Source organism: Enhydra lutris, unplaced genomic scaffold (assembly GCF_002288905.1).
Source record: "Enhydra lutris kenyoni isolate GAN:26980312 unplaced genomic scaffold, ASM228890v2 scaffoldscaffold96, whole genome shotgun sequence".
Lineage (NCBI taxonomy): Eukaryota > Metazoa > Chordata > Mammalia > Carnivora > Mustelidae > Enhydra > Enhydra lutris.
Window position 1 is genome coordinate 2,737,615 of NW_019154180.1, and position 16,385 is coordinate 2,753,999.

A 16,385-nucleotide genomic window follows, 5' to 3' on the forward strand; every position below is an offset into this window, starting at 1 on the left:
AAGACCCGAGTTGGGCTCTCTGCCCAGCGTGGAACCTGCCTCCCCCCCTCTCTCTGCCTGTCTCTCCGTCTACTTGTGATCTCTCTGTCAAATAAATAAATAAAATATTTTAAAACATTTTTTAAAAAATCAACTGTAGGGGCACCTGGGTGGCTCAGTGGGTTAAGCCGCTGCCTTCGGCTCGGGTCATGATCTCAGGGTCCTGGGATCGAGCCCCGCATCGGGCTCTCTGCTCAGCAGGGAGCCTGCCTTCTCCTCTCTCTCTGCCTGCCTCTCTGCCTGCTTGTGATCTCTCTCTGTCAAATAAATAAATAAAATCTTTAAAAAAATAAAAATAAAAAAAATAAAAAATCAACTGTATTTCTATATACTAGCAATAAACAATCAGAAATTTAAAAATTTTGAAACAATGTCACTCAAAATAGCACCAAAAATGGGCAATACGTAGGAATAAATCTGACAAAAGATACAAAAGACCCAAACACTGAAAACTATAAAATATTGCCGAGAGAAGTTAAAGACCAAAATGAGAGAAGGAGACCTTGTTCAGGAGCCAAAAGACTCAATACTGCTAAGATATCAATTCTTCCCAAACTATTCTACAGAATTTAATCTAATCCCAATCCAAATCCCAGCAGACTTTTTTTTTTTCTGGAAACTAATATGATTCTAAAATGTATATGGGAATGCAAAAAAACCTGAGCTAGTTAAAACAACGCTGAAAAAACAAAGTTATAGAACTTAAACTACATGCTTTCGAAGATTTTTAGAATATTACACAAACCAAAACTGTAAAGAGGGAAAATACAACAACAGAACAGCAAAGAAAGTCTTAAATCCACACATTTACTGATATTTGATACAGGCACAAAAAATAGTAAAGAAAGATAGCCTTTTCGACAAATGATGCTGGGGGGGCTCCTGGGGCTCAGTGGGTTAAGCCTCTGTCTCGGCTCAGGTCATCATCCCAGGGTCCTTGGATAAAGCCCTGCATCAGTTTCCCTGCTCAGCGGGGAGACTGTTTCTTCCTCTTCCTCTACTGTTCCCTCTGCTTTTGTGCTCTCTCCCTCTCTCTCTCTCAAATAAGTAAATAAATAAACAAATAAATAAAATCTTTTTAAAAATGATGCTGGAAGAATTGAATATCCACAGGCACAAAAATGAACTTGGACTCATGTCTCACACTACATACAGAAATTGAATCAAAATGGATCAGAAACCTAAATAAGTATAAAATGTACAGCCATAAAACTTCTAAAAGAAAACAAGATCTTTGGGGCTCCTGGGTGGCTCAGATGGTTAAGCGTTTGCCTTCAGCTCAGGTCATGATCTCCAGGTCATGGGATCAAGTCCCATGTCAGGCTCCCAGTTCAGCGGGGAGTCTGCTTCTCCCTCTCCCTTTGCCTCTCCCCTTGCTTGTGCTCTCTCTGTCCATCTCTGTCTCTGTATCTCTCTCAGATGAATAAATAAAATCTTTAAGAAAAGAAAACAAGATCTTTGTGACCTTGGGTTAAATAAAGATATCTTAGCTGTGCCACTGAAAGCACAACCCGTAGAAGAGCAGGTTGATAAATTTTTTTCCAAAGCACTGGTTAGAAGAGCAGGTTGATAAATTTAACTTCACCAAAATTTAGAATTTCTGTTCTTGAAAAGACACTGTGAAGAGAATGAAGAGACGAGCCATAGATTGGTAGAAAATGCTTGCAAAGCATATAACTGACAAAAGACTTGTATTCAGAATATACAAAGAACTCTTATAACTCAATAATAAGAAAAACAAATCCCAATAATAATAAACTGGGCAAAGGGTCTAAGCAGACCTTTCACCAAAGAAATGTATACGATGGCTAATGAGGACATAAAAATATGCCCAACACCATTAGTCAGGGAAATCTAGATTAAAACCAGAATGAGATTACACTAGACATCTATTAGAATGGCTAAAAATAAAAAAAAAAAACTGAGCATACTGAGTACTGATAAGAATGTGGAACTAGAACTCTCCTACAATACTAGTGAGTATGTAAAATGATACAACGACTTTGGAAAACAGCGTGGTAATTTTTTAAAAAGTTAAATGTTCCTCTACTGTATCATACAGTCATACCACTCTTAGTATTTACCCAAGGAAATATATGTACATATAAAGGATTATACACAAATGTTTATAGGAATTTTATTTGTAGTTACCCTAAACTGGAAACAACCCAAATGTCCATCAACCAATGAATGAATAAACCATCACAGTATACCCAAAAGAACACTGGTTTTATGATTCCTTTTCCGTAAAACTCTAGAAAATGCAAACTGCCCTGTAGTGACAGCGAGCAGATCACTGATTGCTTAAAGACGAGAGGAGCAAGAGAAGAAGAAGAGACAGGAGAGAGGGACTATAAGGGACACAAGGAAACTTTGAGAGTAATGGATATGTTTATTACTTTGAATGTGGTGATGGCTTCATGGATATATATATATATATATATATATATATATATATGTCAAACCTTATTGGATGGTACAGTTTAAACATATCCAGTTATCATATGTCAAATATACCTCAAAAGATCTGTTTTTTAAATAAATACACCTACAAATAAATAATGAAAAAGACAAACAACCCTATAAAAGTGGGCAATCTATTTGAACAGATACTTTACTAAAGAAAATATAGAAATGGCCAGTAAGCACATAAAAACATCATACTCAACATGATTAGTCATCAGGGAGATGATAATTAAAATCACAATGAGTTGCCACTTCACACCCACTTAAATAGCTAAAAATAAAGGCTGACAACCACAAACCTTAAAGAAGATTGGAAAGAAAAGGAACTTTCATACATTTCTGGTGGGAACATAAATTCTACAACCACTTTGCAGAATATTCTGGCAGTTTCTTATAAAACAACTACCCTATGACGTGGCAGTTTCCTTTCTAGGTATTTATCTGAGTAAAATGAAAGCATATGTCTACAAAAATTTGTACACAAATGTTCATAGCAGCCTTATTTATAATAGTCCAAAATGGAAACCGCCCAGATCATCAGCTGGTGAATGAATGCACCAGCTCAAATATATCCAGACAACGGGAGACACTCAGTAATGAAAGGGAAGAAGCGATAACACACTCGACAACACAGGTGAATCTCTACATCATACTGAGTGCAAGAAGCCAGACACGAAACAGGACATACTGTAGGATGCCATTCACAGGAAGTTCTCAAATAGGGAAAAGGTATCTATGGGGAGAAAAGCTGGAACCATGGTTGCCTCTGTGTGGGGTTGTGGTAGTGACTGACTAGAAATGGACACAAGGGAAATTTTCTGAGGTCTCGAGTGTTCTGTATCATGACAGGACATCGGAGTATGCGTTTGTAAAAACGCACGACATGGGGCACCTGAGATTTGTGTGTTTCACTGCAGCAAATTTTACCTGCAAAGAAACAGTAAACAGGGGGATGTGTGGGTGACGCCGTCGGTGAAGCATCTCCCTTTGGCTCAGGTCATGATCCCAGGGGCCTGGGATCAAGACCTGCTTCCGGCTCCTTGCTCAGTGGAAAGCCTACTTCTCCCTCTGCCTCCTGCTTTCTCGCTTGCTCTCTCTGGCAAATAAATAAAATCTTTTAAAAAAAGAAAAACAGTGAACAGGTATTCATCTCTAGCTAATGCTATGCATGCTGAAGTGTTTGGAGGTGAAGCCTACTGATGTCTGTTCCTAGGTTTCTAATGACCGGCACCAAATTCTTCTGGACCTGGCTGCAACGCACCCCACTCCCCGAAGAATCCTGTTGGTTCTTCTTCATAGTCTGACCTATTTTGAAATTAACTCAAATACATTTCCCCTCTACCCCCATTCCCACACACGTGCGTGCATACACACACATGCACACACACACACACACACTCGCAGGAGCTCTTGGACGCCAAATGCGCGCGCCCCGTGCGCCCTGGTTTTGCTCATAGCTCTATCCTTACTGCAGGGGCTCGCAATAGTGACTCAGTGAGGCTTTTTGACCCCTCCCGTGACAGCTGGCTTTGCTCTGCTTTGCTTTCTGTTCCCATCCCCCACCCTCACCCCTGTCCAGAAGGCGTCCGAGGGGGCGCGGTTCTTTCCATTCTTTCATTCCTTCCTTCATGGGCTAGTTGGTTTATTCGCTCATTCATTCGTTCGTTCGTTTGTTCATTCATTCATTCGTACGTTCATCCCAGCCCGCCCCCACCCCCCGCTAGGCTTCTGTCCCGCACGCGCAGATCCCCCGCCGTCGCGCCTGACCCTCCCCCCGATCTCATCCCCGCCCCCTTCCCGCCCCGCCCCCTCTCCAGGCCAATTGGGGCTGGATGGCCGGGCGGGGCCGGGGCCGGGGCGGGGCCTTGCTCCCCCACTACCCCCGGCGGCGCCCGCTGCTCCGGAAACGCGCCGCGGGGCTGCTGGGGCTCAGGCGGGCGCTGGCGGCTCCGTGGCGTTTCCTGCCACGCCGGGCCTGCCTGGGCCGCGCCAGCGCCGCTCCACCGCCGCTCCGCCGAGGGCAGCGCATTGGCCGCCGCGGGGCTGGGGTGAGCATGAGGGCCACGGGAGGATGTGCCGAGGGCGCGGGGAGGGTGTGAGGGATTTGGCTGATCGTTTGGACCACGGAAGGATGCGCAGAGGGGCGGCCTGGGAGAGTGCGCGGGGCTAGGGTGAGTGTTCCGCAGAGTGTGCGGTGGCTGGAGGCCAAGCGTTCTCTGGGGGCGTCTCTGGGCCCGCAGGAAGCTGCTCAGCCCTGAGGCCATCCAAAGTGAAGGACGAGACCCAGATGGCGGGTACGAGGAGGCCTGAAGGCCTTCTTGCGGCGGGCGGGGGGCGGCGGTCAGGGACGGGAATCGCGGATGTGCCGAGGCCTACGCTGCCTTGGGGGAGACGCTGGGAATTCGTCATTATGGGAAGGAGGGGACCCCAACCCCGAGCGCAACGGAGGCTGAGGGAGAGGGGGCGTTGGAAAGGTTAAAGGGCTTTTCCCCCAGTCTGGGGGAAGGGCCGAGCCGCAGTCAGGACCGCTGGGTGGATGAGCTGGGGACGGTTCTTGCTCATGGGGTCCCTCCTTTCCTTCTGGATAGAGGTTGAGCCTCAGGTTGGTGGGGAGGGAAGGAGGGATAGCCCAGAGCCCAAGAGCTGTGAAGGAGCGCGAGGGGGCAGCGCTTGCTGGGTGAAGATGAGCTCAAGGCTCTAGGTCTGAACAGGGCTTTTTTTGTCGCCCTTCTGGGGGCCACCATCTCCTGCTCCTGTGCCTCCCCCTTAAACTCCTTTGCTGCCTCTAGTCTATATTTGGGTGATTAATTACATGTCTTTTTCCATCCTACCCCCACAAACACACACTTGCCTGCCGCCCAAAGCCCATGGTCCCTTTCAGACAACCCCCCCCAATCCTGGCCCTCTTCCCAGAGGTCCCACCCTGTTCCAACTGACGCCCTCCAGCCAGCGTTGGCCTAGCCTGGCTGCCAGCCGCCCCCTAGTCTCCTTGGTCAGTGAAATATTTTCTCTTAAACCTCAGACCCGACATTTTTCCTTTACCAAAGGATTTCAGACAAGATTGCCAGAACAGCACCCCCTCTGGGTACTAATGCTACCTCACCCCATTCCCCACCCTCCCTCCCCCATTGAGTCTTTAAGGAGAAGCAGCTTGCACAGTACCTGGTACAGTCGAGTCCGTTCCCCAAAAATGTCCCTGGATCTGTGTTTAGAACCCTACTGAATGGTGATTTGCAGCCTTCTTTGGGTGAGAGACCCCTTGGAAAAATCACTAGAAAGTGTGAATGCTCTTCCCAGAAGTCTGACAGCACAGTGGGATCCCACACTGGAAGGTCACAGGCCTGAATCCTGTCTGCCAAGGGCTGGTGGTGAGGAAGTCTCCGTATTCTAGATGGGCCCAGTACTGACAAGGCATAGGTCTGCATTCCAGTCCTCAAAGTGCTGGTTTCAAATGCAGATTCCTTGGCCCCACCCACACCTCCTACTCTGCCCCTTGAGCTGTTAGCAAACCCCAGGCCAGGATTGTAGCACACTGATCCAGCCCTGGTCCTAACCTGCCTGGGCTCCCCAAATGAGCAGCCCCTCATATCTGTAGAGCCCATCCCATATCCAGGGCAATGTAACCTAAATGAACCTATACTTATAATTTATGTTGGTTTTTAGTAAGATGCCATGCGCCTTCTTGGGAAAGGAGGAGCATAAACCTTTTCTCAGTTAAGCACAACAAACACTACAAAATCCCCTTCTGGTCTACCTTCTGGCTTTTTATAGAAGGGAAAGAAAACGGCGACCTAAACAGAGAGGGACAGGTGCCCAAGTGAAGTGAGAGGAGAACTGGGGAAGATGGAGACAGATGCCTCCCACCCACGCACATGGAAAAAGACACACACAGACACAAACATCCCAAGAGAAGCAGACTTTCCCGGTGAAACACCCTTCCTTGGCCCTTTAGGATTCTGCCACTTCTGGCAGCAGCACATTTGCACAACACAGGGTTGGCCCTCTCCTTTAAGGCCTTGGTGGCCATTTCCTGGTGAGACATGCTGAGAGCACATGAAGGCCAACGTCAGCTCCAGCCCAGAGGCTTGGGTCAGCATCCTGGCCTTGCCTGGCTGGGTTGATTGGGATTTTTGGCGGTGTGTGTTGTCCCCCGGCCCGTCCTTCGGTCAAGCACACATGACCCAAAGAGACATGTTCCTGGAAGGTGCCCCCAAGTCTGCTTCTGTCCCCCTGAATTATTTCAGTCCCAACAGGTGGGATCTTACCCGCCTGACTTTACAACTCAGAATCGGCCTAAGACACAATGAGCCATCCTTGCATGTCTCTTTTGGTAAGTCTGGGAGTTGACAGACCATGTCTGCTGGCCTTAAAGCTGGTCATGCTGTCAGAAGGCCCCGCGAGTGAGGATGCAAGATGGTGGGAAATATCTTTTCCTTTCTGGAAGCGCTTGTATTTTCATGTATGTCAGCGTCGCGGAACCATCTTTGCCCGGAGACAGTTCTCAGTCTAAGCAGCAGGACTCAAAGGAGGACAGACACCCAGTGAGGAGAACTGGGAATCTAGGTGATCGTTTGCACGGGACAGAAAGCCACAGGCACCCATCTGAATTAGATGCTGGAGAGTGAGGTCTCTTGTCTGGTCTATAAAGACACGCTCCAGGGCATTTTTGCTCTGGCCCAGAACTGAACTGAACACCATGAGCTACCTATTGTCTTCCAGGGCCTGAGGACATTCTGCTACAGGTCCTTATTTAGATGTCCAGGGAGTCCAGGTATTTCTGGCATCCCTTAGAAGTTTCTGGAAGCTGCTAGATAGATCTAGTTTGGGTGGTCTTGCTGCCTCTCCGCTGCCCCAGTGATGGGGCAGGGGCATCTGCCCACTCAGATGCAGACTTCACTAGCACATTCTGAGGAGGGATTCTGAGCTCCAATGCAACCAAAAGACACTTAATTATTCACTACTTTTTTTTTTACATGGGTTGGTTTTTTGTCTCCATTGAATTCAGCTCTTAATTTCTGTTCTTTCTTATCAAAGTGGAATGGTTATTTTGGTTCTCTTAATGTTTCTGATTCTATACAGAAAATTTGATTTAAGTAAGTAGATTAAAATTTACGTTGCCATCTAAAGCACATGGGCAGGATTATTTCTGCACTCCCCTGAGCTCTCATGCTGTAGAATGCATGATTTTTCGGATTGTCAAGCAGGGGGTTCGCATCCAGAGGGTCTCCCTGTGTTCATCAAACAGCCACGGTGTCCGTGGCACTTCGCTCGGTCTGGGGTGGGGTCTGCGGTCCACCATTGGCAGGGGGCCTCACTCTCCGGGAGTGGATAGGCGTTAGACTGCACTTCAGAACCCATGGAAAGAAGGAGCCTAATGTCATTCTGTTAAGAGGCAGAGATTTGTTTTCCCATACTCTTTCTCCCGACTGCCGTTTCCCAGGTGGGTGTAGGGTTATGAGATTCGGGTGAATGAAAGTGCCTTCCGGTCAAGGTCTGTAGCATCCTCTGTACCCATCAGGTGCGTTCCTGTGGTTTTCATATTCTTCCTGGAATTGCTTTGACTTGACCCTGCAGCTCCACTTTTGGAAGGCAGTGGACATCTCTACTTGTCATTTTTGTCACAGCATCCAGCATCTTTTCCAGGTTCATTCCACCATTTCAAAGTAGAGCAGCCACATAGCATGGCTTCTGAGCAATCACATGATCTTCGGGATTGGTGATAATTTTACTTTTAACTGCAGTGGGGGTTAATGTGTATTTCATCATACAGAATTTAGCTACTTTGGTGAAAGCGGGGCTCCCTTTTTCCCATCTGTTTTTGTGAGCACTTTCTCGATGACCGCTGTACGTCCGTGCGCACTGGGAGTGCGTGTGCTGACCTGAAGTTCTTGCGGGTTACGTCTCCTGGGCAAGCCTGCTACGGGAAGGGCCACTCCTGTTGCTACACGGGAAAGCATAATTAATAATTCACATGGGGGTTGTGGCTGCAGGATTTCAACAGTTAATCATTCCAATTAAGTGAAAACACTTTGATAGGCTCTGCTCAATTAAATAGAACACTTGAGGAGCACGTGCTCAATTAAACATGGGTGGCTTGGAAGAACTTTGTGAGAGTGAGAGAGAGGGAGAGAGAATGATGTGTGTGACTATTGCCAAGCAAGGGTCTGTGATGGCATGTTGATAGGATGATTTAAAGCCAGTTGCCTAAGTCCATATAAACCATCAGGCTCTGAGGACATTCAATAACAGCCTGTTGCCTTTCTTTGGTGTGGCTCGAAAAGTCTTAAATCTTGGGAGCTGGACCTTAGGCGAGTTACTTAACCTCTTGAGTCCATGACTTACTTCTGTGTGCAATGGAGGCAGTGAGAATTATTGGTCTCGGTGATTAACTTACGAGAAGGGAGAAGCACAGGACCAAACACGTAGAAGGTGCTCTGTAACTAGAGGTTCGCTCCTGTTAACACTCCCCTCTCCCCACAGCTTATCCCACGTCCCCTTGATGCCAGGAGCTCCTGCAGATGCTGGGGATTCAGGGCCAGGAAAGAGAAGGTCTGTATCCTATGGGAGGTGACATTTCTCCTGGGGAGTCAGGTAAAGACAAACAATTTCATTTGAGGATGATTGTTAGGTAGTGAGAAGTGTTATGAGTAAATGGTGATTGGGCTCGAGAGTGAAGACACTTTGAGGAGATGACACTTGATTGAGGTCTGAATTCTTAGAAGGAACCACCTGTGGCATGTTCAGAGCCCTGAGGGGGCATCACCTTGGCATAGTTGGGACAGAATGAATGCCAGGGTGTCTGGAAGGAATGACTGAGATGTGGGGTGCAGGATTTGGGCCAGGTGGGCCGGGCTGGGGTCTTTGTAAGGGGCTAAGGCCTCGGGTCTCTGGCTTGAGGACAGTGAGACAAGGTTGTAACGGACCATGTTTTTCAAAAGGTAAGTGTGAGATGTTCTGCCCGTTCCACATGGCAGCAAAACCTCCACGTCAATGGAAGTGAGTTTTCTTAATGAATTGTGTAAGGATTCTATAACCAGTTTGTTTTGTATCGGAAGCCAAAGTCAAACCAGACCTCAGATATACACCAGGAAGACTCCCAAGTGCTCAGAGGGGCCCTACCCAGCTGACAGTGGGCCACAGAGGGCGTAGCTGCAGGGCATCTGGGGTGTCACTCACACACCAGGGAAGTACCTGTGCTGGGCAGTGGGCTAAAGACGGGGCTAGGGCTTCTGTGGATGTTGAGACTAAAGGAGGCCTTCTGTTCACACCCGTGATGGCACCAAGAGCCTGCAGAGAGGAGCCCAGGAAGTCCCAACCCCACGGTCCTTCCTGTCTCTGAGCTTTCTGGGACTGCCCACACATTCCCATCAGCCTGTCTTATCTAAAATCTACCCAAATCTTTTTAAATTATTACTCTTTTCTGATTACCAAAGAAATGCAGCTCGGTTACTAAAAATTCACATGGTATGGAACAGAAAGCAGAAGACCTTTCTAAATCCAGACTCTACCCCAGTGTGGCACACATTATGGTAGAGCTGTGCTTAGTTCAGCAACAAGTCACTCCGTTTACTCCTTTTTTTCCCCTGAATTGCAAATATGTAGTTGGCTGTTCTCTCTCCGTCCCTACTCTCTTTGGATTTTTAGTGAACAGTTACTGTCTGTCTCCATCTTCTTTAAAGGATTTGCATTTTTGTAATCTGTGTGTCATCTATATTAGCCACCTGTTGATTTTTTTTTTTCATTTTTATTTCTTTTTCTTTTCTTTTTTTTCTTGTTTTCTACCACTTGTTGATTTTATGTTTAAGCTCTTCAGTTTTCTTCCTGCTCTGAGTTCTAGGACTCTTCAGTAAGGTCTCCAGCCCTCTGAGCCACATTCATCATTCACCCTCTCCTTCTCTTATTTTTGACAGTGGGATTGTTTTGTCCTATAGTATATTGTTTTCCATGCTTTTACTTTTCACCTATGTATGTCTTTACATTTAAAGTTTTTATATTTAAAGCTTCTTACAGACGGCATAGAGTTGAGTATTGTTTTTTTTTAATGTAGTCTAGTAATCCCTGCTTTTCAACTGAAGTGTTTACTCCATTTACATTTAACTTAGTTATCCATGTAGTTGGACTTAAGTTCACCATCTTGCTATTTGTTTCTATTTATCCCCTCTGTTCTTTTTCCTTTGTTGCTTTACTCTTTTGGATTATTTTTTAGAATTGTATTTTATCTCCACTCCTGTCTTATTAGCATGCATCAGAGTCTCGGAGGGCTTCCTAAAACACTAAATCATACATTTTACTTATATGTATGGTATAAATCCCACAGTACCTTATTATTTTTGCTTTAAATGGTCAGTTATTTTTTAAAGATTTAAAAATAAAGTGGGTAAAAGTGTTTTTACATTTCTGATGTTCTTCATTCCTTTGTGTTGATCCAAGTTTCCATCTGGTATCATTTTCCTTCACCTGAAGAACTTTCTTTAATGTGTCTCATAGTACAGGTCTGCTGGTGACCAATTCTTTTTGTCTGAAAAAGTTTTTATATTGCCCTCATTTTTGCAGGGTATTTCCCCTGAATATAGAATTGTAGGTTGACAGGGTTTTTTCCCTTTAGCACTTTAAAAATGTCATTCAATTGTTTGGGGCTTGCACATTTTCTGATAAGAAGTCCACAGTTACTCTTATCTTTGAGCTTCTCTATAGAACATGACACCCCCCCCACCCTGCTGCTGTAAGATTTTCTCTTTATCACTAGTGTTCAGCAATTTTATTATGACGTGTTTTGGTGTGCACGTGTGGTTTTTTGGTTTTGTTGTTGGTTTGTTTAGTCTTGATAGGGGTTGGCTGGGCTTCTTGGAGCTAGTTTTCATCAAATTAGGGTATCGTTGTATTTGTATTGTATTGTTGTATTAGTTGTATTTCTTCAACTACATTTTTATCCTCTCCCTTTTCCTCTTCTTTTCAGATTCCAGTTCCATGTGTGTTAGGTGATTTTCTGTTATATCCAGGTCACTGACACTGTTTTTTAAATATCTTTTTTCTTTTCATTTTGATCTTCATTTGGGATAGTTTCTGTTGCTATATCCTCGAGTTTTCTAATCTCTTTTGGGGGACAGGGGTCAGTGTCTAATCTGCTGCTAATCACATCGAGTGAAATTTTCATTTTAACTGTTACAGTTTTCACCTCCAGAAGCCCCATTTGTATCTTGTTTATATCGTTCATTTTTTTCCATTGTGTTTCTGTTCTTCTCTCAGTCTTGTACAGAGTTAAACTAGCTGTTGTCCTTGTCTGTAAGTTCTGCCAGTCATCACTTTTGAGTTATGTCCGTTGACCTGATTTTCCTGCTTCTTGGCGTTCCAGGTGATATTGCTGAGCGGCTAGAGTTTTGTTACTTCACTTTGAAGAGGGTTGGACTTCCTTTGAGGGTATAGTTATTTATGGAACAGCTTCATCACATCAAGGCCTATTCTTAAGCTTTTCTAGAGCACGTTCAGGGTAGCTGTGGCTCCAGGAGACGGTCAGTACTACTACTGAGGCACAGCCCCTCTGATTCTCTACTGAATGGCCCCAGGCATCACTGAGGACTCTACTCTGGTTGGTTGGGAATTGTTCAGCTTAAAGCCTCCAGGCCCTTCCTTTCCTAGTCTTTGGGAGTTTTATTATGTACCATGGCTTGGGAGTCAGGAAAGGCCCAAGGGGAGCACTATGCTGATTTTTTGGAGCTCCTTTTTTCTGCCTCGCTCCCTCCTTTCTGACACTCTTCTCTGCAACTTCTAGCTGCATCAGCTGTCCTGAATGCTAGTCTGTGTCTTGATGAAGCCACCAAGCTCTATTGGAGGCCCCCTTCCCTGCACACTCAGTCTGGACATGGCCTCCGGGCAGAGCCAGGGCAATGATAGGCTCATCACAGTTGTTTCTCTTCTCTCGGGATGATGATCTTGCACTTCCTGCTGCCCAGTATCTGAAAACTTGTTTCAAATCGCTTCTATCCAGTTTGATACTTGTTTACAGCAGGACATTGTTCTTTGTTCCAATATCCTGGCCAGAAGTAGAAGTGTCCGTCCCTCTGTCCCTCTCAGTATAATACCCGATTTTATGTAAAAGTCTTTCTGGAATGTCTGGGTCTTCTACTCCTTGAGCTAGTGTAAAAAATGCCTCCTTTTCATTTACTTGTGAATTGACCTGACATCAGAACAGAAACTGTGTACCTGTTTCTTTGTATTGGCTGAAATGGGAGGCCTCTGATACACACACATTTGTGGTAATATAATCACAACATTTCACATATTTTGCAATCTGGAATTAAAAGGTAAATCTGAACATATCATTCAGATCTTTTATTTAGCAACGTAGTGTTTGAAGATCTTTTCTTTGAGGCTTCTTTTTCTAGTTGTTTTGTTCACCTTTTCATTTGGTCAGACATTTCTCAGAAACTTTCTTGTCTGTGTCTGTCTCATGGGCACCGGCTTCATCGTTTGCGTTGGGTGGGGTAAGGCCTTTAAAAGGCCTCGCTTCTGGCCAGTGAGACCAGGATCCCGCTCTTTCGTTGCCTCTCTTCGCTCCAGTGGCCCAGTCTTTCTTGTTGCCCTTCCAAAATGGGGAAAATCTCACCTGTCTTCTCACTTAGGTCTTTCTTCTGATATTGTTTTGGAGACACTTCCTTCCTATGCAGTGTGAGCACTGACCTCTCTGAGGCTGGCTGCGAGGAGGCCTGTCCCAGAGAGCCCGTCTTGCTACCGTTGGCTCTCCATCTGTGTCTGTCTTCTCCGGGCTGTTCCTGGGCCAACATTCATTTGTCTTGTCCGGGTTCCCTCTAGCCTGTCTGTATTAACCCTTTGCCGTCTGTGTCCCCCAGTGTTCACGGTTGTGTGCTCTGGCTTGTCACTCAGCTCCTGTGCAAGAGAAGACTGAATGAGATATAAAACCAGGGGAAAGGAAATCACTAGTCTTGTCCCAGGGTACCCAAAAGCAGGGCCGCTGTCACTCATGGCTCTTCTCACTTTCCTTAGCTTTGCCTGCCCCCTCCCCGGGCCTTGCCCTCCCCCAGGATGGAGCCCAGGAAACCAGGTTCTGGCAGGCCCTCCTGAGACGCTTGAGGCCCAGGTGAGCTGTGCTTCCTTCTGCCTGCCTTAGGAATCTGTCACTGCTCCCTGGTTTTGGCTGTGGCCTCTCCCTCTTTTCCCAGCATGACACACTACAGGACCTGAACTCCAGCTTCTGCCTTTCCTCCCTTTGCTTTCTGCCTGAGTCTACCAAGAAACCAATGCCTGCTGGGGTTGTAATTCCCATTATGCTGGTGGGGGAGCTGCATTTCAGTCCAGGAAAGTGATTGAACGGAAGTCCCTTGGGAAGATAGTGGGAGGCCCGGGCCATGGCCCAGGTTTCTGATGCTTGGTCAGATTCTCTTTCCAGGACTTCCCGAGGCTTGTGTTAGATCTCCGTGCTAGTGATGCACAACCACTCCAGACCCTCACCTCTTATCCCTTGCTGTTACTAGCACTGCTCCCACCTCATTCTAGAATGGACAGAAGGACTACTTATCCCGGGAGTTCTTTCAGGATTCAGTGACATTTGATGACGTGGCCCAGGCTGGACGCTGAGCAGAGGACGCTGGCACATTAGAGGAACGCGACCTCCGGGGTAAGATGCCCCAGCCCTTGCGCCAGCTTCCCTACAGCCGCGTGGGCCTCTGCTGTCTCAGGGGCTGCACATGTAAGGTGGGGAGGGTTGCTAAGACAGGAGTCCGCTGCGGGTCAGGCTTGGGAGTTGTAGCACAGGACGAGGTTCACACCGAGGAGTGTGAACCGGGAGAAAGGGAGGATCGGTTCTTCGGGATGTCCATCTGGCGCTCCATCCGATGGGCCCAGGGTCTGCCTCCGCCTTGCCTGGAGGGAGCCGGCCCTCGGGGAAGGCATCGGGAATGGATGCGTGGCTTGCCGGAGGGCACAACCAGGCTCTACTTTGTGGCTTGAAAGGGTTTCATCTTTGAAGGCCCTGCTGCACCCCGGCTGTGTTCTGATGGCATCTCCGGCCGCCAGCCAAACCCCTTTTCCTTTTCCACGTGCAGGAGTTCCTGTTCTGAATCCTACCTGGTGTCCGGCCCCTGACGCTGGTATCGGCCCCACCCCTTAGTGCAGACTGAGCGAAGTAGTGTTCTGGTGAGTGAGAAAGAAACCTGAAAAGTGAAAAATTCGGCAGGGGGTGGGGGGGGACCCGGCTGAGCCTCTGGGGAGGGGGTGTGGCTGCTTCTCCAGCACGAAGGGGAGATGTCCTCGGCCGCTTTGGTGCGGCGGTGAGGCCTCGCTGCCCCTCTCGTCCGCAGTTCCGGCTTCTGGTTGGATGCGCGCAGCCGTCGTGCCACAGCCGCCCCGGGCCCCGCGGTCAGCAGCCGCCTCCGCAGGAACGGGATGGCAGACAAAGGAGAGTAACCTCGTCCTTCTCCTCTCAGGAGGCGTCTGGGCGCGCGAGCGGCGGGTGATGGGCGAAGAAGCGCAGCCGCAGGAGATGGCCTCCAGCAGCTCCCCACGGGCCGGCGAGCCCAGTCCCGAGGTCAAGCGGAACAGGGACACTGGGGGCCGGGGGGGCAGCCCTCAGGACCTGCCTATAGAGCATCACTTCTCCTGTAAGGAGTGCGGGGACGCCTTTCGGCTCAAGGTCCTCCTGGTGCAGCACCAGAGGATTCACAGCGAGGAGAAGGGCTGGGAGTGCGGCGATTGCAGGAGGGTCTTCCGGGGGGTCTCCGAGTTCAATGAGCACCGCAAGAGCCACGTGGCTGCCGAGCCGCAGCCGGGCCCCAGTCGCGCCCTGGAAGAGGCCGCGGAGCAAAGGGAGCCGGCGGAGAGGGAGGCGAAGCCCTTCGAGTGCGAGGAGTGTGGGAAGAGGTTCAAGAAGAATGCGGGCCTCAGCCAGCACCTGCGCGTGCACAGCCGGGAGAAGCCCTTCGACTGCGAGGAGTGCGGCCGCTCGTTCAAGGTGAGCACACACCTGTTCCGCCACCAGAAGCTGCACACGGCCGAGAAGCCGTTCGCCTGCAAGGCGTGCGGCCGTGACTTCCCGGATCGCCAGGAGCTGCTCAAGCACCAGCGCGCGCACACGGGCCACCTGCCCTTCGACTGCGACGACTGCGGCAAGTCGTTCCGCGGCGTCAATGGCCTGGCCGAGCACCAGCGCATCCACAGCGGCGCCAAGCCGTACGGCTGCCCGCACTGCGGCAAGCTCTTCCGGAGGAGCTCAGAGCTCACCAAGCACCGGCGCATCCACACGGGTGAGAAGCCGTATGAGTGCGGCCAGTGCGGCAAGGCCTTCCGCCAGAGCTCCAGCCTGCTGGAGCACCAGCGCATCCACACAGGCGAGCGGCCGTATGGCTGCGGCGACTGCGGCAAGGCCTTCCGCGGGCCGTCCGACCTCATCAAGCACCGGCGCATCCACAGCGGACTCAAGCCATATGAGTGCGACAAGTGCGGCAAGGCCTTCCGCCGGAGCTCGGGCCTGAGTCGCCACCGCAGGACCCACAGCGGAGCGCGACGCTGCGAGTGCGGCGAGTGTGGCCGTGTGTTCAAGAGGCGGTCGGCGCTGCAGAAGCACCAGCCGAGCCACCGCGACTAGAGGAGCGCCCCCCACCCCCAGCCCCGAACCCCGGTGGCGGGCGGTGGCGGCGGCAGCGGTGGCGGCCCACGGGGCCCAGTCCCCGAGAGGGGGAGGGCGGAGTCAAAGGAGATGAACACTTTTGTAGCGCTTATCTATTTTCTCGTCAGAAAGGTCGGATCCAATTTATACTGTCACCAGCAATTTCTAAGTGTACACGTTTCCCATCTTGCCTATCGAGAGTAGCTTCTAGGACATTCTAATTTATTTGGACTAGTATGACTGGCATCAAGTACCTTCAAGG

At 48.7% G+C, this 16,385-nt stretch overlaps 1 protein-coding gene across 3 annotated transcripts; it reads left to right on the plus strand.

Moving 5' to 3' along the window:
* Positions 1–4,443: 4,443 nt before the first annotated feature.
* On the plus strand, positions 4,444–16,102 carry LOC111139181 (zinc finger protein 275). Of its 3 annotated transcripts, XM_022491370.1 has the most exons (5): positions 4,444–4,553; positions 8,986–9,054; positions 13,995–14,137; positions 14,565–14,655; positions 14,946–16,102. In XM_022491370.1, the coding sequence occupies exon 5, from the start codon at positions 14,975–14,977 to the stop codon at positions 16,100–16,102; it is 1,128 nt and encodes a 375-aa protein (XP_022347078.1). In that variant the 5' UTR covers positions 4,444–4,553; positions 8,986–9,054; positions 13,995–14,137; positions 14,565–14,655; positions 14,946–14,974. The 3 variants fall into 3 exon arrangements, with proteins under 3 accessions (XP_022347078.1, XP_022347077.1, XP_022347079.1); XM_022491369.1 differs by lacking the exon at positions 4,444–4,553 and having other exon boundaries at positions 7,612–9,054; XM_022491371.1 differs by lacking the exons at positions 4,444–4,553; positions 8,986–9,054 and adding an exon at positions 11,703–13,600.
* Positions 16,103–16,385: the final 283 nt, after the last annotated feature.

Bases quoted from the DNA above. Each gene is read 5' to 3' on its own strand.
- LOC111139181 (XM_022491370.1), top strand. From the start codon at position 14,975: ATGGGCGAAGAAGCGCAGCCGCAGGAGATGGCCTCCAGCAGCTCCCCA.